Raw genomic sequence first — 18214 nt, forward strand, 5'->3', positions numbered from 1 at the left:
GTACTATACTCTACATTTCTTTACTGTAGTGTACTCTTCTGTGCTCTACTGTACTGTACTGTGCTGTCCAAACTTGTGAATCATGGACATCTATTTTTGTGACAAATGAAGGTCAGTACAGACGTCTGTGGACCTTGAAATCAAGTCTGGTCTGGACCAGGCCCTCAAAAAACGTCTGTGGATGTTGAAATCAAGGCCAGGACCAAATGCAAACTACTTTTCAATGTCCATGGACGTCCGGTGTCGGTCAGTGTTCAGTGGGTGAGGATCCTGGTTATAGTAAATGGAAAGGGAGTGTCAGTAAGAGCCGGGAGAGGGGACATTAATTGAAGAGAGAGGGAGCGAGAGAGGGAGGGGTTGTCTAGACTTTTCACACACTTGCTTTGACCACCAGACGACAGAAAGAGAAAGGAAACAGTTGTCAGCTGAACATAACAGAATGCCAGTGGATGGGAGGACAGTAGCAGGTGACCCAACTGTGGTTTGTGACTGCTTTGAGTTCCCATTGTAGCCAATTAATTTGCAGAAATTCTGTTACCAATTTGTTTTAATCACTTAGTCTACAAAATTAACAAAATCAATATCAGTAAAAACACTATAACTAACTGGCAGGTCTACCTTCACTTGTCACTTCTGTGAACTGTCATTATCCTCCCCCCTAATGAGGGAGAGAAATGTGAAAATATCATGAAGATTTTGGCAATGGAAACTTACAGAAGGCAGAATTTTTTCCCCCATAACTAAATGTTGATATTAGTTGGCAGGGGTCTTCAACATTATTGTGTTTTGATGTAAACTCGGCAAAAAAAGAAGCGTCCTCTCACAGTCAACTGTGTTGATTTTCAGCAAACTTAACATGTGTAAATATTTGTATGAACATAACAAGATTCAACAACTGAGACATAAACTGAACAAGTTCCACAGACATGTGACTAACAGAAATGGAATAATGTGTCCCTGAACAAAGGGAGGGTCAAAATCAAAAGTAACAGTCAGTATCTGGTGTGGCCACCAGCTGCATTAAGTACTGCAGTGCATCTCCTCCTTATGGACTGCACCAGATTTGCCAGTTCTTGCTGTGAGATGTTACCCCACTCTTCCACCAAGGCACCTGCAAGTTCCCAGACATTTCTGGGGGCAATGGCCCTAGCCCTCAACCTCCGATCCAACAGGTCCCAGACGTGCTCAGTGGGATTGAGGTCCGGGCTCTTCGCTGGCCATGGCTCTTCGTTGGCCAACACTGACATTCCTGTCCTGCAGGAATTCACACACAGAACGAGCAGTATGGCTGGTGGCATTTTCATGCTGGAGGGTCATGTCAGGATGAGTCTGCAGGAAGGGTACCACATGAGGGAGGAGGATGTCTTCCCTGTAACGCACAGTGTTGAGATTGCCTGCAATGACAACAAGCTCAGTCCGATGATGCTGTGACACACCGACCCAGACCCTGACGGACCCTCCACCTCCAAATCGATCCCGCTCCAGAGTACAGACCTCAGTGTAACGCTCATTCCTTCGACGATAAACTCAAATCCGACCAACACCCCCGGTGAGACAAAACCTCAACTCGTCAGTGAAGAGCACTTTTTGCCAGTCCTGTCTGGTCCAGCGATGGTGGGTTTGTGCCCATAGGCTACGTTGTTGCCGGTGATGTCTGGTGAGGACCTGCCTTACAACAGGCCTATAAGGCCTCAGTCCAGCCTCTCTCAGCCTATTGCGGACAGTCTGAGCACTGATGGAGGGATTGTGCGTTCTTGGTGTAACTTGGGCAGGTTCGGATGTACCAACCCTGTGCTGTTACATGTGGTCTACCACTGCGAGGACGATCAGCTGTCCGTCCTGTCTCCCTGTAGCACTGTCTTAGGCTTCTCACAGTACAGACATAGCAATTTATTGCCCTGGCCACATCTGCAGTCCTCATGCCTCCTTGTAGTAGGCACATTCACACAGATGAGCAGGGACCCTGGGCATCTTTCTTTGGGTGTTTTTCAGAGTCAGTAGAAAGGCCTCTTTAGTGTCCTAAGTTTTCATAACTATGACCTTAATTGCCTACCGCCTGTAAGCTGTTAGTGTCTTAACGACAGTTCCACAGGTGCATGTTCATTAATTGTTCATGGTTCATTGAACAAGCACGGGAAACAGTTTTAAACCCTTTACAATGAAGATCTGTGAAGTTATTTGGATTTTTACGAATGATCTTTGAAAGACGGGGTCTTGAAAAAGGGATGTTTCTTTTTTTGCTGAGTTTATTTCTAATAGATTTTAAGGCTTTTTATGGTAGATGTTTTCTAAGACCTCCTTTTCCACCTGTTTGACAAGAAATCAAAGCCTATGCTTATTCCTAATTTCTAGGATGGAAATTGTTGAAAAATGTACATAGCTTTCATTTGACACCCAATTTGATATCCTCCTATGAACTTCACATGTTGGTGCTCATGTAACCTTTCACATGGAAATGACCTTATCCTACACAAAAGGTCAAGACATCACTCACATCTACACTCGTGTAAATGTATTAGTCTGAATGTAATACTGTATATCGACAAAGCTTACAAGAACGTACCTTTGACACCACTGTCAGAGCAGTCAGACGCCATGCCCTGATTGGTGGCTGCAACGCTGATGGGTGGGAGTTGAAGGGCGGGCACTTGTTGCCGTGACATCTGTGAGACACTTGACACATTTGGCTGTTTCCCATTGGTCAACATCTGCCTGCGGAGGCTCAGGGCAGGGAGCAGGACAGAACTCCCAGAATTCCCAGAGTTTGTCCCGGAGCTGAGGGGTACCTGCGAGTGGTGGACACCCCCTCCTCTACCCCAGCTGCTACCCACTGGAGAGGGGCTCAGGGTGGCACAGAATCCCGGGGACAGGGTGGTGCGCATAGGCATCCTGATGGAGGGGGCCTGCTGTCCTGTGATCATGCCCAGCGAATGGGGTACACCAGAGGGGGAGACCAAGAGGTGACAGCCCTTACCGTTCATGTCTGACCCAGTTTCTTTTTCACAAGCAGCCTTGGAGGGTTTAGGAGACTAGAACAACTTTTCCGAAAATGCTCCTCTTCCCAAAAGTCTGCAGAAGAGGAAGATCCGTGGCTAAATCAGCATCTCATCTTCAGGCCCTCTGTGGTCTATCCATACGGACAAAGACATCTGAAATATATCAGTGAGACAGGCACACATTTATAGTTATGAGTAATAAATGAGTCACAAACTATAACTCACGCAGGGAAGAATTTACTGAAATCTCCCCAAAATATGTTGCCATAGTCTACTCATGGTTCCCAACTCTAGTCCATCGAGAACCACCAACAGTACACATTGTTATTATATCCCCGGACAAAAAATATCTGATTCAATTAATTGCGGGCATGATTAGTTGACAAGTTGAATCAGGTGTCCTTGTCTGGGACGTTTGACAGCAAACAGAACTACAACAGAAAACCTTCACGTGCGCAACTATGGGGCAAAACAGACGGGCTTGGCTTATATTGTTAACAACAGGTAAACTATATTTAGTCTCCAAATGTTTATTGAAAACATAAATACATTTGCACAATGAGTACTTGTTGTCTCTCAAATGCATTGTTACAGTTGTTGGGCCACTCAGGGGTATGTACTTAGTCCCCTACTGTACTCCCTGTTCACCCATGTCTGCGTGGCCAAACACGACTCCAACACCATCATTAAGTTTGCTGACAACACAACAGTGGTAGGCCTGATCACCCACAACGATGAGACAGCGTATACAGTGCCTTGCAAATAATATCCCCCTTGCCGTTTTTCCTATTTTGTTGCATTACATTATTTACTGTAATTGAAATAGATTTTTATTTGGATTTCATGTAATGGACATACACAAAATAGTCCAAATTGGTGAAGTGAAATGGGAAAAAAATTACTTGTTTAAAAAAGAAAAAATGGAAAAGTGGTGAGTGCATATGTATTCATACCCCTTTGCTATGAAGCCCCCAAATAAGATCTGGTGAAACCAATTACCTTCAGAAGTCACATAATTAGTTAAATAAAGTCCACCTGTGTGCAATCTAAGTGTCACATGATCTGTCACATGATCTCAGTATATATACACCTGTTCTGAAAGGCCCCAGAGTCTGCAATACCACTAAGCAAGGGGCACCACCAAGCAAGTGACACCATGAAGACGAAGGAGCTCTCCAAACAGGTCAGGGACAAAGTTGTGGAGAAGTACAGATCAGGGTTGGGTTATAAAAAAATATCCGAAACGTTGAACATCCCACAGAGCACCATTAAATCCATTATTAAAAAATTGAAAGAATATGGCACCACAACAAACCTGTCAAGAGAGGGCCGCCCACCAAAACTCACAGACCAGGCAAGGAGGGCATTAGTCAGAGAGGAAACAAAGAGACTGGAGCTGCAAAGCTCCACAGCGGAGTTTGGAGTATCTGTCCATAGAACCACTTTAAGCTGTACACTCCACAGAGCTGGGCTTTAAAGAAGAGTGGCCAGAAAAAAGCAATTTCTTAAAGAAAAAAATAAGCAAACACGTTTGGTGTTTGCCAAAAAGCATGTGGGAGACTCCCCAAACATATGGAAGAAGGTACTCTGGTCAGATGAGACTAAAATGTAGCTTTTTGGCCATCAAGGAAAATGCTATGTCTGGTGCTAACCCAACACCTCTCATCACCCCGAGAATATCATCCCCACGGTGAAGCATGGTGGTGGCAGCATCATGCTGTGGGGATGTTTTCATCAGCAGGGACTGGGAAACTGGTCAGAATTTAAGGAATGATGGATGGCGTTAAATATAGGGAAATTCTTGAGGGAAACAGTCTTCAAGAGATTTGAGACTGGGACGGAGGTTCACCTTCCAGCAGCACAATAACCAGATCTCATCCAATTAAGAATCTGTGGTATTACTTAAAGATTGATATACACCAGCAGAACCCATCCAACTTGAAGGAGCTGGAGCAGTTTTGCCTTGAAGAATGTACAAAAATCCCAGTGGCTAGATGTACCAAGCTTGTAGAGACATACCCCAAGAGACTTGCAGCTGTAATTGCTGGAAAAGTGGCTCTAACAAAGTATTGACTTTAGTTATGAATAGTTAAGCACGCTCAAGTTCTCTTTTTTTGTAATATTTCTTGTTTGTTTCACAATAAAAAACATTTTGCATCTTCAAAGTGGTGGGCATGTTGTGTAAATCCAATGATACAAACCCCCCAAAAATCTATTTGAATTCCAGGTTGTAAGGCAAAAAAATAGGAAAAATGCCAAGCAGGGTAAATAATTTCGCACGCCACTGTAGAGAGGAGGTCAGATAACTGGCAGTGTGGTGCCAGGACAACAACCTCTCCCTCAATGTGAGCAAGACAACGGAGCTGATCGTAGACTACAGGAAATGGCGGGCCGAACAGGCCCCCATTAACATTGACAGGGCTGTAGTGGAGCGGTCGAGAGTTTCAAGTTCCTTGCTGTCCACATCACCAACAAACTATCATGGTCCAAATACACCAAGACAGTTGTGTGTTCTTTTCCCCCTCAGGAGACTGAAAGACTTGGCAATGGTCCCCAGATCCTCAAAAAGTTCTACAGCTGCACCATCGAGAGCATCCTGCCCGGTTGCATCATCGCCTGGTATGGCAACTGCTCGGCAACTGACCGTAAGGCGCTACAGAGGGTAGTGTGTACGGTCCAGTACATCACTGGGCCAAGCTTCCTGCCATCCAGGACCTATATAATAGGCGGTGTCAGAGGAAAGCCCATAATATTATCAGAGACTCCAGTCACCCAAGTCATAGACTGTTTTCTCTGCTACTGCACGGCAAGCAGTACTGGAGCGCCAAGTCTAGGACCAAAAGACTCCTTAACAGCTTCTACCCCCAAGCCATAAGACTGCTGAACAATTGCTAAACAACTGAACAATGAAATGGCCACAGGACTATTACATTGACACCCCCCCCTCTCTCCATTTGTTTGTACATGTTGCTACTTGCTGTTTATCATCTATGCATAGTCACTTCACCCCTACCCTACATGTACAAATTACCTCAACTAACCTGTACCCCCGCACACTGACTCGGTATCGGTACCCCCTGTATATAGCCTCGTTATTGTTTCTGTTAATGTGTTACTTTTATTTTTGTGAAAATAATTTACTTTAGTTTATTTGATAAATATTTTCTTAACTCTTCTTGAACTGCACTGTTGGTTAAGGGCTTGTAAGTAAGCATTTCACGGTAAGGTACACTCGATTGGCCCGACTAACCGGTGCCTGTATATAGCCTCGCTACTGTATATAGCCTCGCTACTGTTATTTTTCACTGTGTTCTTACTGTTGTTTTTTATTTCTTTACTCATCTGTTGTTCACCTAATACCTATTTTTTTTACTTAAATTGCATTGTTGGTTAGGGTCTGTAATTAAGCATTTCACTGTAAGGTCTACACCTGTTGTCTTCGGTGCACGTGACAAAATAAACTTAGCGAATTTAGCGAATTTTTTGCCATATTAGCATTGACATGAATTACTTTAAAACACCTTAAAACAAGGCATGGTATCAAGAACAAGATAAACCTACCTGAAACGAGCCACCTACGATTCCCCACATGACAGCTTCTTGTCATTTTTGCCAGCTATCTGACCATTGAGAATCATAATAAAGCACAGCTTCTGGACCCATCAATGCGCGCATCATTTTCAAAATGTTGTCAGCCAACCCGTCTATACAGTAGAGCCGTTTAAAAGGCTTTTTTTGTGTTGTTGCAGAAATGTCTTCTTGAACATGTGAACTTTTAACGCATTGATGCCTTAATAATAAACTTGTATGTGATCTGTAATTATGAAGAACATTTTTAAAACGAAGCTGTTTAGCCACAGAGAAAATACAGAATCTTGCCCCGCCATTATTGGTTGGGATAAGGAGGGGGCCGGGAAATTCATGAGAGAGAGTCTGTCACTAGCCTTCTGTCAAATGTCACATCCTGCTCTCTGATACTGCGGATATTGGAAAAATTACTCATATTTCATATTTCCATTATGGATAACATGCAAAGTGTAGCTACAGCTTTCAACAACAGTGTCGCCCTGAATTCTGCTGGTGCTGGTATCATGCAGCTCTTATTGGTTGATGCCGAGTGGGAAGGATATTTTGAAAGTGTTTTAGTCTGCTGTGATTAATCATCATCCATATGCAGGTAAGAGTCCCCAGTGAAACAGCTTGCTAGCTTCATGTGCACACTTCATTAGCTAGCTCAACACAGTGTCATAAAGTTGTTTTCGTTGCTAGCTACCCACTGGGCACAAACTGGTTGAATCAATGTAATTTGTCAACGTATTGCGATGTGGAATCTACGTGGAAAACAGTGGAGGCTGCTGAGGGGAGAACGGCTCATAATAATGGCTGGAATGAAGTGAATGGAATGGCATTAAACTATGTGTTTAATGTATTTGATTCCATTCCACCTATTCCGCTCCAGCCGTTACTACGAGCCCGTCCTCCCCAATTAAGGTGCAGCCAACTTCCTGTGGTGGAAAATACATTGGATTTGAAAAAAGTTACGAACTTTTGTTAAAACTGTCATTTTGAGGGTAACATTTCAACAACCAAAATATGTTGAATTTGTACAACTGAAACAACGTCAGATCTTCAACATAATAGCCACTATAACAAAAAAGATAAAGAGTTGATCTATCTACAGCTATTCCTTCGGTCTCCCATCCAGGATTTTAACCAAGCCCAGCCCTGTTTAGCTTTGATATATTTGTCACTGACTATTACCAATGTGCTATCGTGATAATGATTGTTGAGAAAATCTCAAGTTAATAGATTCACTGTTGCTATCGGAGTCATTCCAATGGGTAGGTCCAACAAATCAAATCAAATGTAACCGTCATTTATCAATCCTATATCATCAATGATGATATTTAGGCCTGTATAGCATTTGGGAAGTCATCAACAGCTAATGTTTCAATTCAACCCAGGGTTCAACTAAAAATAGAAAATACATATAGGCCTACGTTTCAGCTTTGGTTGACTTCAAATGGAATCTACAAGTTAATAATACATATCTTGGATTCACGTCTCCATCTAAACCAAAAATACAATTGAAAGAATAAGATTACATCAAATCAAATTGTATTTAAAGTTAGATTTGATTTAGTCCTATTGTTGATCAATGTATCTACCAAATATTACCCAATTATCCACGTTGAGGTGGTGTGTCCAGTGGCTATTGCTGTGTAACTAAACACCTGCATACAGGCTACTGCTGAACGATTAAACAAAGAGTCTTTTTTTTCCTGAATTGTTTTACTAATTGACTGTCGGTTCAATTATCTGAATTATATATATTTTTTAAATCTTCTGTGAGCTCAATGAGCACATTGCACTACAGTTCATCTAGAGATAAATCAGATTATGCCTTAACTGTGAGATGTAGTAGTTTCCAACAGGCCAATGTTCTACATAGTTTAGCACAGAAAACATGATAATTAACTACAATGACCATAATCCATTGCACGGCTACTCGTCCAGTCTGTGTTTCTTTTACACTTGCTACACAAGACACAGAAGAATGCGCGATCAAGAGGGGATACATAAAGTATGCCTTATTTACTTTGAAGAACTACTAAAATAGTGATTTTGTCAGACAGCATAGGCAGCAGCTCTATAGAGATGAGATGATGACTTGGAATGAAATAATAAAGTAATTAAATTAAACACATGTATTATACACAACAAATGAAATCTTGTATTCAAGTAAAGTAATGTGAATAACTGATGGTTAATAAGTGATAAGCAGTAATGAACATTCACTACCATCATGGGACTTTATTCATTGTTTTATTCTGTGTTGTTACAGCATTCAACCAACATAATGCTTGGTGCATGTATTTATTTTTTTAATTATCAAAACCGAAATAAAAAATCTTTATAATTTTTTTAATAATCGAGCCGAAACCGAACCAACCTCAAAAAGCACTAATAATAAAATAATAATAATAACTAATAATAAACAGCACAAATACAGGTAGCATGCTAGCTAGCTAGCTAACTTTAGCTGGCCAGAACTCTAGCTAGCTAGCTAATGTTAAATTGGCTAATGTTTATGGTTGATGTGCTGAGCCATGCATGACATGATGATAATCTTTGTCATTTTTGTCAGTTTGTCATGTTTAACCACCGAAAATAGCCACTGGGGTGCATATGCTAACCCATGTTAGCCAGGTGATAGGTACATACATGCTAAGGTTTTCTAGCTAGCTAACCACAATTAAATAATGGCTAAAAAGCTATCTAGATTGGATAATAGATTTCGATTTAGGTCGTTTTTTTGCCATTTCAACTAACTGGCTAGCTAGACGAATATCATTTACATTTAGCTAATTATGAAGTTAAATGTTTGCTAAATAAGTTGTGTCAGCATTGCCATTGTTTGACTGGAAGCAGGTTGACTACAGGGCTTGTTTTTTAGCTGGTGAATTAGTACAGCTGTAGCAGTCAACAGCCAATAACAAGCTATTAGAGTATAAATGTATTTATGTTTTAACTCTAACCTATTTCCTGGAATTTGTCTTTCAGCATAAGAAGAACCTGCTCTCCTCTGCAAGTACAAGGAGATGAACTAGGGTGAACAAGCAGCACTTTCGGTATTTTGTATTTGTACTTTATGAGCTTATTGCTTTAACTTGGGTGTCAGTGAATGTTAGTGCTGGGTTTGTTATTTTTAATACAAGGTTTTAAAGTCTTGTCTATTTTAGTCTGCTTTCCTTTTTTATGGCTTCAAATGTCTGGAGCCTGGTGTTGTTGTAGCCAAGGAGCTTTCATTCAGATGGAACCAGATTTCAGCTGCTTTGCAACGTTGACGTCCTTCCTCCTAGAGATGTGCAAGCATCCCCTGGACTGGACACATCCCGGCAAACATATCTTTTTGAGAATGAAAAGGCCATGAATATTACATGTCCTGCTCCAAATGGCAACATATTTAGCTTACGTTGTATCTTTTAGTTGTCACTGTATTAGACTAAGCAGTGGTGATTTGATGGTTTTGAAATGTTGAAGCTGAAATGGTGCTGGAATAGTGCAGACAGCTCCTGTTTTCTTTGTGATTTACGGTAACTCTCTGTGGTTCTAAATCAATAGTTGTTAAGTGGTCCAAAAATGGCGGAAACATTAACTTTCTTGATCATGCTGTAGGTCATATAACTGTCTGTTACTGTACATGCAATATGCTTTGTGGACTTCACTGGACAGAGGTTGCTATCTGGTTTTGTGATAAAACAAAGTTGTGGTTGAATTTATTCTGCCACTGTGTCTTCTTATTGTATCAACCTTTAGGCCTATATATCACACTCACATGGCATATGAATTAACAGGTTATAGAGCAAACCACGCAATTTTCACATCACATACACTACCATGCAAAAGTTTGGGGTCACTTGGAAATGTCCTTGTTTTTGAAAGAAAAGCTAATTTTTTTCCATTAAAATAACATCTAATTGATCAGAAATACAGTGTAGACATTGTTCATGTTGTAAATGCCTATTGTAACTGGAAACGGGCAGATTTTTTATGGAATATCTACATAGGCGTACAGAGGCACATTATCAGCAACCATCACTCCTGTGTTCCAATGACACGTTGTGTTAGCTAATCCATTTTGAAAAATTTAAAAGGCTAATTGATCATTAGAAAACCCTTTTGCAATTATGTTAGTACAGCTGAAAACTGTTGTTCTGATTAAAGAAGCAATACAACTGGCCTTCTTTAGTTGACTAGTTGAGTATCAGCATTTGTGGGTTCAATTACAGGCTCAAAATGGCCAGAAACAAAGAACTTTCTTAGGAAACTCGTCAGTCTATTCTTGTTCTGAGAAATGAAGGCTATTCCATGCGAGAAATTGCCAAGAAACTGAAGATCTCGTACACCGCTGTGTACTACTCCCTTCAGTAGTACACAGTGGTACACAACAGTTTTAAGCTGTACTAACATAATTGCAAAAGGGTTTTCTAATGATCAATTAGCCTTACAAAATTATAAACTTGGATTAGCTAACACAACGTTCCATTGGAACACAGGAGTGATGGTTGCTGATAATGGGCCTCTGTACGCCTATGTAGATACTCCATTAAAAATCTGCCGTTTCCAGTTACAAGTCATTTACAACAAAAGGATCTTATGATATACGCCTAGATCTATATAGATTGTTTTTACCTTTATGTGTTTGTGTGTTTTAAGTTGTTCCTTCTTGTAAGCTAGCACCTGAAGTTAATCAAATATTGTAATCTTGAAATATTTTATTTGTTTTTTAAGCAATGTACCTCACTGCTTTAGCATATGGCCACAGTCACATGGGTTCACATGTGAATTCTTATAGAGATGGGTGGGTCTAAGGCTTAAGAGTGTTTGAACTATGTTAAATGGGCGTGAACAAAGAGAAGCACTGTAGCTTTTCAATATGAAAGGTTATCTTTATTATACAATAAATAGCCAATTTAATACCGTTCATGTTTTGCCTAATGAGGGAATTAGTGAGATAATGTACAGAATATCTATTTTGGAAATTTGGTAAAAATATTCATTTTCTAAATACATGTTTCCCAAGGATTATTGTAAAGCAAGTGTGTAAATGGCTGCGAAATCTTTGAAAGCCTTTTTCTCCTAAATGGAATTACACATTCATCAACATTTAAAGCAACATTACTTCCCCATTTTTGATCCAACTACAGTATATGGTATACCATTTTGAAGCGCTAAGTCTGTAACGTTACTTGAATACAATGTGAAAAAAAATGCAAATCCCTTACATTTGATTTAAGTCAAATGCGCTATCTGTCTGAAAAACATGACAGGCATATTATAAATCAAATCGTACATGCTTTATCATTAAAAGCAACTTTCTAAAAGACAGATTGCAGTTTCTATTTACTGTTGGCTACTTTGTTACTAAAGACGAATTACAATTGCAAGTAATTTGGTAGATTTAGCACTTAGCAGAGTGATTTGCAAGAACATTTATTTCAAATGTTTGTAGTAGGCCTATCATTGTCAACCCTAACGTTTACAGTAAATTAAAGTAAATAAAAAGTTCATGACAATGTCAAACTTTTATTGAATTGTAAATACTGTTAATTACATGTTTACTCACCTGCAAATTCTTTAGCACTGAAACTATCTTCTGTCAAGTAGTAGATTGACAGGTGAAAACTCGAAACGACAAGGCGATAATGACTTCAGATAAGTATCTAAATAAGGCAGATTTTCGACATCACCACACAGTTAAGGTGAAATTACTGTTCGCGGTTTCGATACATTATTCATATCTATGTTTGAGAAGTTGAGAAGTTGTGATGAAGTTGGTCCCACGCGCTCTTGGCACCCAGTCACTGAGCCTCTTGTTGGTAGGCTACGTATTCGTTTTGGTCATCATCTCCAGCAGGGATGTGTATCGGTTACCCTTTTGCCCTTGTGTGTGAGCGATGTGATTTCATATTCAAGCAGCCTGGTCTCATATACTAGACGCGACACAGTAAACGAAAATCAGGGACACTCAAATTAGTATGATATGTTATGTTTTGTATGGTTACACAAGACAGAAGGTTACTTAAGGCAAAGCTTGCCTGTTCGAATCTTAGCAAGCACATTAGCATTTTAGCTAAATAGCAAATTTGCAACTACTTACTACTTTTTCCCTACTTTGCAACTACTTAGCATGTTATCTAACCCTTCCCCTAACCTTAACCCTTTAACCTAACTACTAACACTAACGTCAACCCTAACTTTAACCTTAACCCCTAGCTAACATTAGCATTAGCCACCTAGCTAATATTAATATTAGCAACAACAAATTGGAATTCATAACATATCATTTCATACTAAATGGAGGAAACAGCTCTACATTTACTATGTTATGTCTACCCTTGAGTCCAGGTTGCAGCAAGAGGTAATTCTTTAACTCTGCTCTATGCAAATTGAAAATCCAATGGTTTTCAAATATTTTACAACTGGTAAAATGATTAACATTTTGCTGAATATTAGGTTACATCATAGTTTTGATGAGTGTGTGTTAGATAAAAAAGTGTAATCTCTGTGTGTGTATGTGTGCGTGTGTGAGAGAGAGACACACACACACACACACACACACACACACACACACACACACACACACACACACACACACACACACACACACACACACACACACACACACACACACACACACACACACACACACACACACACACACACACACACACACACACACACACACACACACAGAGAAACAGAGAGCGAGAGAGAGACAGACAGAGATAGATAATTATATTATATACCAGTAGGCCTATTTCTGACCATAATTTAACTTGATAGGTATGGCTCGGGAATTGGCAGCAGATTGGAAAACTGTTAATGTTAAGCCGAATATGACTTAGATATAAACCTGTCTGTGTCCCCAGATTTTGAACACTGTTTATTTAGCTATATGGAACTTAATGTTCCCAGTCTACCTGTGTGCTGCTCCATCTCCCCCTTCCCCTCTAATCCCAGTTCAGGCTCCATTGTTACGCACTTTTCTCCTGGGGTCTAAAGTGTTTGCTCTGTGGATCCTGCTCCAAGTTGGCATGGCAACCACAGTGTTTACTCTAGGGTGACTTGAAGGTAGTAGTGCTTGGGAACCTGTAAAGGAGGAATTCTCTGTGCCGGGGCAACACATCCAATAATAGTATCAAGATAAATATAAGATAGGAGGGAATATACAGCACATTAAATACCAAATAAATGCATTTTATATGTAGGCTGTGTGACAGGGGACTGGTCAAAAACACTATATTGTGGACATTGAGCATTGACGTATCGGTATGTGGATACCATATAATTAGGAATTAGAATAGCCTACTAATTTAATACTCATTTTATAGGATCTCTATGGTGGGTACATTCTCTTTTAGCCAAATCAGTGTGATATCAAGGACGTTCTGAGATTCTTAGGTGGGCAGTGATGTATTATGCCTTTTAGGGTCAGTGGGTCTCTGATTACACCTGTTTCAGTGTCAAGACGAATCCCAGCTAAAGTAATGGCAGTATTACTAGGAGAAATACATCTTACATTCTAACTCATATGGCATTTGACTTGTAACGTTCCATTGTGCGTTTTAGTCTGTGTATTAGAGTGGAAGTGGGGCAGATTGGTAATTGTGTCAGCTTTCAGCAGGAAGTCAGTATGATGATGACCTCTATTGGAGAGTAGAAGGAAGACTTGTCTTTAATCCTCAATAAACAGGATCACGCCCATCCCTTTCCCTCTGCTCACTTGCTGTCATTATTAATTCATTCCCCATTCATCATTTAATATTTGATATTTATTGCGTAGTACTGCGTGTAATTTTCATCAGCTCACAGCACGTACATCGTGTCATTTCTGTTCTCCTTGTATGTAAAAAGTTATCCCTCTTACCAGCAGGGGGTACTGTTAGTACACCCATGAGATGATTTTGGAGTCTAGTACAGTACATTAGTTAAGCGTCCCTTTAGGATAGACTTACAATACCCTTTGCCACATATGCAGCCTGTCGAGGTCAACTAGATGTGATTTGATGTTGTTTACAAAATGATCATGAGGGTTGTATACTTGCAGGGTATGTTCCTTCAAGGAGCAACCTCCCCCTGGTCCCTCCATGATTTGGCCTCTCCTTTCCCTTCGCCTGGCTAAGCTATTCACGGTGGGTTTTCAAATGTCAGAGCGTGGAGGAATATAACAGCAGTAGGACTGGGGGCAGAGCAACAACACAGTCACACAAACAGCCCTCTGACTCCATCTTCACTACAAACACTGATAGAGCGGGAAACACCACGATTGGGTTTATGTCCATTGTAGATGGTATTTACTGTTAATGTAAACCTTATAGGGTAAACTCAGCATACAAGATTGTTACTTTTTCCCCTAAAGATGTTTCTTTCCAACCATTTATTTGTGTATGAGAGAGAGAGAGAGAGAGAGAGAGAGAGAGAGAGAGAGAGAGAGAGAGAGAGAGAGAGAGAGAGAGAGAGAGAGAGAGAGAGAGAGAGAGAGAGAGAGAGATAGACCGGGGGAAAGGGGTGGCACCCATCTGGAGAGAGAGTTCCATTTGTATTGGATTAATGCACTTATGGGCTCTCTAATACTAAAATAATCAATGTCCATACTTAATGACAATAGCAGCACTTCCAAAAGCAGCAAAACACCTTGTTCATTCATTCTGGTGTCAATGTGAAAGACCATTGGTGATTTTTCTTGAAGTTATATTACTGTAGTCACTTAGGGTAATGCACATTCCGCTGGAGTGCTGGCTAATTAAGCCACGTTTGATTTGCTAATGACAATACAAGTCAAATACAAGGTTACTGCAGGCTGACTCAACCCTTTTAGTGCAGGAGAGTGAGAGACAGAGGGAGTGCTTGTAGTGATTTAAAGTTATCAATTTATTTGAATCATCCCTCAAAATCCCAGGGCTTTTATTCAATTGCATAAATTACACAGATACATTATCCTTTTTACTGGAATGCAAAACAAAATACAAAAAAATAAAAGCTTTTCCATAGATACTCCAGAGGGCCATTACGGAAAGGATGGATGTTTTCTGCATGTCGGACAACCTGTAACATACAGTAATCTCATACAATATAATCATGATTGGTTTTCTGCTGTAAACAGCGTTGTGGGGTGGAGAGGGTATGAATAAGAGCTGGCTCTCTGAGCTGCCCTGGAAACAATGCCTCATCATCACTCTAAAGGCCATAAACTCTCTCTCCTCTCATCTGAAGTATAGATGATGCCATCCACTGTGAATGCCAATGTTAAGGGGGAGTGTAAGCCATCCATCCCTCTGCCCTCTGAAGGCAGTCCCTCCCTCACATCCTCCAGACAGGGATGAGCGAGGGAGAGATGGGCCTCTAAATGTCTCTCACTTTCATCCATCAATCTTATTCTACTTCACTAATGACCTTTGCAACAGAATAACCACTAACTGAGGAAAATGAATGTATTGCAGTCAGAAGATGGATGCAGATATAGACAGAAGCCACCACTCTTTCATTCCTGTCATGTGTTGTTTTTCTGTTCTCACTGTTGTCTTTGAGGACAGGAGGACTATAGTAAAAGACTGCTGACACAACAGCTTGCGTTGGAAACAACCGTCGGGCCAAATGCTTGTTTTTAATTTCAGTAGGCCAGCAGGTTCAGGCCCGAGGGTGTGTGTCGTAAACTCACTTCTCTTTGGATGTTATTAAGAGCACAGTTATTGGACCTCAGATGCGATGCCTCATACTGGGCATCCTCCACAGCTCTTCTACTCCCTCTGCCAATCGGCCAGGATACCTGGGCCAGCATGTCACCTAAATTAAGGCAAAACAGAGGAGTTTTTTCGTAAAACGTAATGAAAAGCTTCAGGACATTTGTTCTGCTTCAAAAGCTGAAATGGGCCAGGTCATAAACAAATCAAAGAAATAAACGTACAAAAGGAAATCCAGTAACATCAGAGTACAGTGATGTTCATCATTGACCCGTGTCTTCCACCGTGGCGATCTGTTGATGTATGAACATAAAAGAGCTGGAGCTGCAATTTCCCAGAGCTATTGTGAGTTTTGAGAGGTAGTTGAGGAAATAAGCAAGGCCTGTGTCAGATGAGTTTGTGAACATCCCAGGAAAAAAGTATCAATAGGATTCTGAATGAGGTAGGCCTACAGGTTTTTAGATTGGATTGGATTGAACTTGAGTTGAACACAGTTTGCAGTAGTCCCTTTCTGACTCCTCTTGATGCCGTGAGTAAATATGAGCACTCATAGGAGATGAGTCACAACATTCCAAGTAGTTCATGGGTGGAGAGCTGTTGAGCATGAGCTCTGAAATGACACTCTACAATTCAACCGCAGCATCACTTCAGACAGGAGGCGTAACCACTTCAAAAAAAAGTGACATCACCGTTACATATGGTCTTACATGTTTTTGTCTTCATTTTCTGACACAGACCGTTTCAAATGTATATTCAACCTCTTGAATCAGACAGAGCGTCACATTCAATGTGACAGGCCTTCAAAAGATGCATTTGATAAGTGTGTAGCTGAGGTTCACTGAAAAGTGTAAGCTCACGCAGGGGTCACTATGCACAGTAATATTTCACGAGTCCTGATTTCTGACACAGGTGGTGAGGGTGTGTGGAGTTGAAGGTAGACTTTGTGATATGACATAGATGCAGTAAGTAAACAGCGTAATGGGTACATTTTCGCAACAACTAAGAGCGTTGAAGGCTCAACTTCTGGCTAACATGATGTGAACAGCGTGAAGCGAACCCGTGCACATGCACAGATATTGTGTGCGACTGTGTGAGAGCAAAGTTTTGCATCTTGCTCATCTCAATTTCTGCAATGCTGTCCGTGGCAACGTCATTTCGCTGAGTCTACCTTTAATATTGAGGGTGGGTTGCACCAACATGCTTCAAATACATTTTATATTAAACCTAACCTAGACTTTGTAAATCTAGAGATGTGTTGCACCATTTGATTTTAAACCTGGGTTAGTTACTCTAAGGTTAAATCACAAAATTATGATTAGAGACACGTGTCATAATGGATTCACCATAGCAATATGTTCTAATTATATTTCTGTGGAAACAAAAGTGAGTTTTGACTTCGGGCTAAATTCTGAACTTTTTTGTCAAATTAGTTAGCTGGCTAGGTTAGTTTTACAAACATGATAAACCACAAGAGTTAAAATGGTTAATAACACAGAAAGAAACTGCACATACAGTGACATTAGATTAACAAAAAACCTCAACCAGTTAGATTTAATCCCTAAACTAAATTTAAAACTGATTTTAAAACAATGGAGCAACAAGATTACATTTGATCTTGGTTTAAAGTAAAACAATGAAACTGAGTTTAGAGGAATTTAACTAGGATTGATTTAAAACTAGGTTTACATTTTGGTGAAACAATATTTATAGCCACACCTTGATTTAACCCAGTTTAAGAGTTAATCCATGTTGGTGCAACCCACCCCGAGTGTTAATGGGTGTGCCCATTGGCCTCAGTGGGAGGCCAGGACCAGGTAGTGGACCCTCTGTGTCATTAGCCCCCTGCCTAGCACCTCCTGGTCAGGCTCTCTTATCTACAAATACGTCTTCATTAAAGTGATGACGCTGGCCTCTCTCTGAGGCAGATGGTAATTAATAGCCCTTCTCCTCCTCCTTGTACTGGGACACTAC

The 18214-nt window shown here is 40.6% G+C and overlaps 1 protein-coding gene across 1 annotated transcript in view; it reads right to left on the reverse strand.

Moving 5' to 3' along the window:
* LOC139543839 (zinc finger protein GLIS3-like) overlaps window positions 1-12418 on the reverse strand; it is a 34701-nt gene extending 22283 nt beyond the window's left edge. Inside the window, exons 1-2 of the mRNA XM_071350309.1 lie at window positions 12127-12418; window positions 2564-3149 (exon numbers count right to left, since the gene is read on the reverse strand). Coding sequence (XP_071206410.1) covers window positions 2564-2981 — 418 coding nt within the window. The 5' untranslated portion in view covers window positions 2982-3149; window positions 12127-12418. The remainder of the gene's footprint in view (window positions 1-2563; window positions 3150-12126) is intronic.
* Window positions 12419-18214: the final 5796 nt, after the last annotated feature.

The sequence above is a fragment of the Salvelinus alpinus genome, chromosome 18 (assembly GCF_045679555.1).
Source record: "Salvelinus alpinus chromosome 18, SLU_Salpinus.1, whole genome shotgun sequence".
Lineage (NCBI taxonomy): Eukaryota > Metazoa > Chordata > Actinopteri > Salmoniformes > Salmonidae > Salvelinus > Salvelinus alpinus.